Consider the following 7550-nt stretch of genomic DNA (forward strand, 5'->3'; position numbering starts at 1 on the left):
CAGCTTGTTTGTGTTTTGTGCTGCTTTGTATGTACTTTGTTGTTGAGTTTCCTGCTGTAATTTGTGAATATATATTGTTGAGTCTTGTGCTCTTTCATATGTATTTTACTGTTGAGTCCATCTGGGGACAAGCGTTGTAAACCAGCTCAGGCATCGGTTCCTGCTGTGTACTCGTCCCTTTACAGATAAACATTAAATAAACAGGATCTCACTCGTCTTATCGTACGTTCGGACGTGTGAGCGTCGCAGGAAGAAGGTTGTTTGTGTGAACGAGCGGCTTCACGTCACATCACACAGCGAACAGACTCAAAGAACAACAACCAGATAAATAAATGATTTAATAGAATTTCTTTCTCTTCAAAAGCTGCAATTTACACAAATGATGTTCGTCTCCCATCCAGCAGACAGACGGTCCGGTCCGGTCTACAGTCTGGTGGTCTGACAGCTGGACTCTTCAGGACCAGAACAAACAAAGTAAAAGAGGCACGATGATGAGAACCCTACAGAAACAATTGATCTAAAAAAAAAAAAAAGAAAAAGTTGAAGTCCTCATTTACACTCAGCGTCTCCATGGCAACAGAAACAAAAACAGAAAACACATGAAATCCTCCCGCAGGTCCGAGTCCCGACTGCCTCTGAGGTCAGACTCGGGCAGAGCCAATCAGAAAGCAGCTAGCTAGCGGCGGTAGACTCCGAAGGCCACGAGGCTGAGGAATATGGTGACTCCGACCAGCGAGGCGGTGGCCGGGGCCGTGAAGAACTGACGGTACTGGATCTGACAGTACCACAGCACCGACAGCATGAGGACCAGCAGGGGGACCATGAGGCTGCCCACGTTCAGAGCCACCTGCACCTGGTCAGCGGGCCGCGTCCCCGCCGCCGCGCCCCGGACGGCGTGCTGGGAGATGTGGCAGTGCAGGACACAGTTATGAACCAGGTTCAGAGAGGCCAGAGTCTGAGCGTCGTCCTGCAGCAGCTGACCCTGATAGATCAGACGGACCTGCTGCTCCTGACCCGCAAAGTAGGTCCTGCAGAGGTCAGAGGTCAAACGTCAGCATCAACACATCACTATGGAAGCATGTTGCATTCACCAATGGAAAACTAATTAAAGGCCTAATTATGAGCTATGAAATCTAATTATGAGACAGTCGTACTACTACTACCGCTACATATAGAATATATACAGACTGCTGCTACATATAGAATATATACAAACTACTACATATAGAATATATAGACTGTTACATATAGAATATATACAAACTACTACATATAGAATATATACAGACTACTACATATAGAATATATACATCCTGCTGCTACATATAGAATATATACATCCTGCTGCTACATATAGAATATATACAGACTACTGCTACATATAGAATATATACATCCTGCTGCTACATATAGAATATATACAGACTGCTGCTACATATAGAATATATACAGACTACTGCTACATATAGAATATATACAGACTGCTGCTACATATAGAATATATACAGACTACTGCTACATATAGAATATATACAGACTACTGCTACATATAGAATATATACAAACTACTACATATAGAATATATACAGACTGCTGCTACATATAGAATATATACATCCTGCTGCTACATATAGAATATATACAGACTGCTGCTACATATAGAATATATACATCCTGCTGCTACATATAGAATATATACAGACTGCTGCTACATATAGAATATATACAGACTACTGCTACATATAGAATATATACATCCTGCTGCTACATATAGAATATATACAGACTGCTGCTACATATAGAATATATACAGACTACTGCTACATATAGAATATATACAGACTGCTGCTACATATAGAATATATACAGACTACTGCTACATATAGAATATATACAGACTGCTGCTACATATAGAATATATACAGACTACTGCTACATATAGAATATATACAGACTGCTGCTACATATAGAATATATACAGACTACTGCTACATATAGAATATATACAGACTACTGCTACATATAGAATATATACAAACTACTACATATAGAATATATACAGACTACTGCTACATATAGAATATATACAGACTGCTGCTACATATAGAATATATACAAACTACTGCTACATATAGAATATATACAGACTGCTGCTACATATAGAATATATACAAACTACTACATATAGAATATATACAGACTACTACATATAGAATATATACAGACTACTGCTACATATAGAATATATACAAACTACTACATATAGAATATATACAGACTACTACATATAGAATATATACAGACTACTGCTACATATAGAATATATACAAACTACTACATATAGAATATATACAGACTACTACATATAGAATATATACAAACTACTACATATAGAATATATACAGACTACTACATATAGAATATATACAAACTACTGCTACATATAGAATATATACAAACTACTACATATAGAATATATACAGACTACTGCTACATATAGAATATATACAAACTACTACATATAGAATATATACAAACTACTACATATAGAATATATACAAACTACTACATATAGAATATATACAGACTACTGCTACATATAGAATATATACAAACTACTACATATAGAATATATACAGACTACTGCTACATATAGAATATATACAAACTACTACATATAGAATATATACAGACTACTACATATAGAATATATACAGACTACTACATATAGAATATATACAGACTGCAGGTACGTCAGAGTCAGAGTGACGTCACCTGTCTAATAGCCTCTGCAGGTGTATTGATACCTGTTCTGATCATGTGTATTGATCCCTGTTCTGATCATGTGTATTGATCCTTGTACTGATCACCCGTATTGATACCTGTTCTGATCATGTGTATTGATCCCTGTACTGATCATGTGTATTGATATCTGTATCAATACCTGTTCTGATCATGTGTATTGATCCCTGTACTGATTATGTGTATTGACATCTGTATCAATACCTGTTCTGATCGTGTGTATTGATCGCTGTACTGGTCGTGTGTATTGATCCCTGTATTGATCCTTGTACTAATCATGTGTATTGACCCCTGTACTGATCATGTGTATTGATCCTTGTACTGATCATGTGTATTGATCCTTGTACTAATCATGTGTATTGATCCCTGTACTGATCATGTGTATTGATCCCTGTATTGATCCTTGTACTAATCATGTGTATTGATCCCTGTACTGATCATGTGTATTGATCCCTGTTCTGATCATGTGTATTGATCCCTGTACTGTTCATGTGTATTGATCCCTGTATTGATCCTTGTACTAATCATGTGTATTGATCCCTGTACTGATCATGTGTATTGATCCCTGTTCTGATCATGTGTATTGATCCCTGTACTGATCATGTGTATTGATCCCTGTTCTGATCATGTGTATTGATCCCTGTACTGATCATGTGTATTGATCCCTGTACTGATCATGTGTATTGATCCCTGTTCTGATCATGTGTATTGATCCCTGTACTGATCCTTGTACTGATCATGTGTATTGATCCCTGTTCTGATCATGTGTATTGATCCCTGTACTGATCATGTGTATTGATCCCTGTATTGATCCTTGTACTGATCATGTTTATTGATCCCTGTTCTGATCATGTGTATTGATCCCTGTACTGATCGTGTGTATTGATCCCTGTACTGATCGTGTGTATTGATCGCTGTACTGATCATGTGTATTGATCCCTGTATTGATCCCTGTACTGATCATGTGTATTGATCCCTGTATTGATCCTTGTACTGATCATGTGTATTGATCCCTGTTCTGATCATGTGTATTGATCCCTGTTCTGATCGTGTGTATTGATCCCTGTACTGATCATGTGTATTGATCCCTGTATTGATCCTTGTGCTGATCATGTGTATTGATCCCTGTATTGATCCTTGTACTGATCATGTGTACTGATCCCTGTTCTGATCATGTGTATTGATCCCTGTTCTGATCATGTGTATTGATCCCTGTATTGATCCTTGTACTGATCATGTGTACTGATCCCTGTTCTGATCATGTGTATTGATCCCTGTTCTGATCATGTGTATTGATCCCTGTATTGATCCTTGTACTGATCATGTGTATTGATCCCTGTATAGACGGCATGTTTCTCACCGTTTGATGTATCCGATGGTGTCCTGAGGTTGGACCTGAGCCGTCCTCTCGGTGTCGTTCAGGAACTTCAGTCTGACCACCATGTTCCTCTGAGAGGACGCCGAGTCTCCCCCTCTGTTCCTCAGCCCGTCCCCTCCCTCCTCCCTCCTCCCCCCTCCATCCCCGCCCTCCTCCCCAGCCTTCTCCTGGTCCTCCTGGGTGGCGGCGGCAGGGGGCGGAGCCTCCGTCACAGAGCGCTCACTGCCGTCGCTCACGGAGCTGGATGGCGAGGAGGAGGAGAAGGTGACGGAGGAGGAGGAGGAGGGGGGCGTGTCCTGCAGGGAGGAGGCAGGCCTCAGTGAGGGGGCGGGGCCTGCGGTGGAGGTGAACAGGTGTTCCGGGGGCTCGGAGGTGCGGGTGGAGATCCAGGCCAGCAGCAGCACCAGCAGGAGCAGCAGAGAGCCGAACAGCAGCGTCACCTCGTCCCCAACGCCCTCGATCAGAGCCATCGCCACGGCCACGCCCACTGAGGCAAACACAGGTCACACACCTGCACACAGGGGGGGCGGGGCTTATCAGACACACCTCACACAGAAAACTAATCAGCAATTATTTTGATAATCAATTAATTGTTCAGCATTCAGTCAATCTGCTGCTTGTCTTTAGTGTTTTATTTCATTGTAAACTGAGTTTTTGGAGGTTTTGGACGTCATCGTGGCTTTTCTGTCACTTTATAACAACTGATCACTGATCAGGAAGATAATTAATCAATAATGAAAAGAACAGTTAGTTGCAGCCTTCGTGTTCAGAGTTCAGAGGAAATGAAGTTTAATCTGCAGCCTGCTGATCACAGTTTAACACTACAAGACTTTAAATAACAGTTCCCAGTGTTCCCAGTGTTCCCAGTGTGTGTTAAACCAGCAGCCAGGTGTCTGTAATCATTCCTCCTGTTCATACTGGATATTAAAAGATCCTTCAAATGTGCTTTCAATGGAAGTGATGGAGGATAAAATCCACAGTGTGTCCACACAGTCATTTAAAAGTCTGTGTGAAGCTTCTATTCAATCAGTCAATCAGTCTGAGTCGGGTCTGTTCCAGTTTCGGGTTCCAGAACAGCTGATCAGTAAAGTTTTATTCAGTGTCGTCCATTAATTGATCATTTATCAGACTTACATTTCCTTAATGATGATAAAGTGGAATCTGACTGTGTATCAGGCTGCAGCTACATCTTAAATATATTTGTTCAGATTTAATCTGACGGACAAAACACAGGAAGCAGCGACTGAAGATGAAAAATACAGTTAAAGATTTAAAACATGAATAGATCAAAGACACAGAGACATAATAATGTAATAATGAGTTTGCTGATTTGCATCTGAAAATGTTTAGACATCTGTGGATCTTTAAACAGCATTCAGTGACTTTATTTCAACAGATGTAGTAAATTTAAACAGTCACTGAGATGCTGTTGAAACGAGTTCAGACTGTACGCAGCCTGAACTATGACAGGACTGTTCCCTCCAGATAAAGATCATTATTCATTGATCTTATGTGCAATAAGCGTTTCAGGTCAGGAGCTGCTCTGACTACGTCTGATCAAGAGCTTCATGCAGAGGTTTAATATCTGACTGTGAGAGAAAAAACACCGTTCAAAGAAACTTTAGAAAGTCCTGAATAACAAACTAACGTCCGACCAGGAGACAGTAAAGCTCCACTAATGAACGAGCTTCCACACCAGCTCTGATCCCACTGAATGAACCAAGACCAGCAGCTTAGCTTCACTGTTACCATGGCAACTGACCCCGAAGTTAAGTTACCATGGCGACTGACCCCGAGGTTAAGTTACCATGGCTACTGACCCCGAGGTTAAGTTACCATGGCGACTGACCCTGAGGTTGTTACCATGGCGACTGACCCCGAGGTTGTTACCATGGTGACTGACCCCAAGGTTGTTACCATGGTGACTGACCCCGAAGTTAAGTTACCATGGCGACTGACCCTGAGGTTGTTACCATGGCGACTGACCCCGAGGTTAAGTCTCCTCTCTTTCAGGAACTGAAAAGTTTTTTCTCATCTCAAGATTAACAAACTCAGAGATTTCTAACGTGTTTGTTTCTGTCAGTTTCAGCAGTTTTCAACATGTCTGAACTGTTCTTTATGTTTAATACCGTAAACGGAGCAGATTCAGGTTCTGGTTCGGGGTTAAGGGGAAAGTTAGTGGCTGATTCTGGTTTTGCACCAAAGACATCATAGTAAAAACCTTGACGCTGTTTAAATGGCTTCAGATTTGCAAAACTTCATTTTGCTCATTAACATAGAATAAAAGGCAATTTTGCTGTTTTCCCCCATCCAGACCACAGTAGACCAGATCCAAAACCACTGCACTGTTGGTGGTGGTTTGTGTTTCTTATGTGTGTGTAGTCCATCCATTTACCAATCTTATCATCTATCAATCATTTATCAATCTATCTGTCCAGTTAGAAGTTCATATATTAACTGTTTCTAACATGTGTTTGTTAGTTTCTGACAGTTTCAGCTACTAAATGTCTGAACTGTTCTTGTTTAATGAAGGAAACTGAGCAGATTCAGGATCCTCTGCGGCTCACCTGGCCGAGCTGACGGCCCGGTTTAGCTCGGGTTTAGCTGAGGTTAGCCCAGGTTAGCTCGGGTTTAGCTGGGGTTAGCTCGGGTTTAGCTGAGGTTAGCCCGGATTAGCCCGGGTTTAGCTGAGGTTAGCTCGGGTTAAACTGAGCAGCTGTCACTCCGGACGTTCAGCCACAGCTTCACATGATACTCTAACCTGCTGATCAATAACAGATCAATAAGCTAAACTCGGAGCTAACTGCTAACTCCGTGTAAACTCACAGTCGAGCAGAGTCAGCTAAGCTAGATGCTAACAGCTAGCAGCGTCAGCTCCCTGCTTGCTATTAAAACTACAAACAGAGTTTCTGACTGCAGAAGAAGAAGAAGAAGAACTTACTGTTCAGCTTATAAACCTCATATCAGAGCGTTAGCCTACAGGCTAATCAGGCTAATCAGCTTCTGACTGTTTCTCTCAACACTTCCTGCTTCTCTTCTTCTTCTGTGGTTCTGACTCAAGTGACGCAGCGGTGACGCAATGCTGCCGCCTGCTGGTCTCTGTAGTTCATTTATCTCCACTGTATTTAAAACTGTCAATAAATATAAAATGTTATTTTTATTATTTTATAACATTTTCATACTTTTTATTTGTCGTGTGCATCAGTCTCAACTTGTTTTCCTGTTTACTGTCTTATTGGCTTGTCAGTCATCTGTGAAGCACTCACCTGTATGGAAGGGGCTGTAGCCTAGGAATCAAATTTGATTGATTGATTGATGATTGATTGATTAGAACAGTATATGAATTCTGTCGTAACACTTTCTCCTCGCG

General features: G+C 41.1%; 1 protein-coding gene across 2 annotated transcripts; it reads right to left on the bottom strand.

Annotated features, from left to right (window-relative positions):
* Window positions 1–325: 325 nt before the first annotated feature.
* Window positions 326–7283, bottom strand: tmub1 (transmembrane and ubiquitin-like domain containing 1). Of its 2 annotated transcripts, none has more exons than XM_044369061.1 (3): window positions 7122–7283; window positions 4163–4691; window positions 326–1028 (listed from the first exon to the last, which is right to left on the bottom strand). In XM_044369061.1, the coding sequence occupies exons 2-3, from the start codon at window positions 4648–4650 to the stop codon at window positions 677–679; spliced, it is 840 nt and encodes a 279-aa protein (XP_044224996.1). In that variant the 5' UTR covers window positions 4651–4691; window positions 7122–7283; the 3' UTR covers window positions 326–676. The 2 variants fall into 2 exon arrangements, with proteins under 2 accessions (XP_044224996.1, XP_044224997.1); XM_044369062.1 differs by lacking the exon at window positions 7122–7283 and adding an exon at window positions 6748–6879.
* Window positions 7284–7550: the final 267 nt, after the last annotated feature.

Source organism: Thunnus albacares, chromosome 12 (assembly GCF_914725855.1).
Source record: "Thunnus albacares chromosome 12, fThuAlb1.1, whole genome shotgun sequence".
In the NCBI taxonomy this organism is placed as follows: Eukaryota; Metazoa; Chordata; class Actinopteri; order Scombriformes; family Scombridae; genus Thunnus; species Thunnus albacares.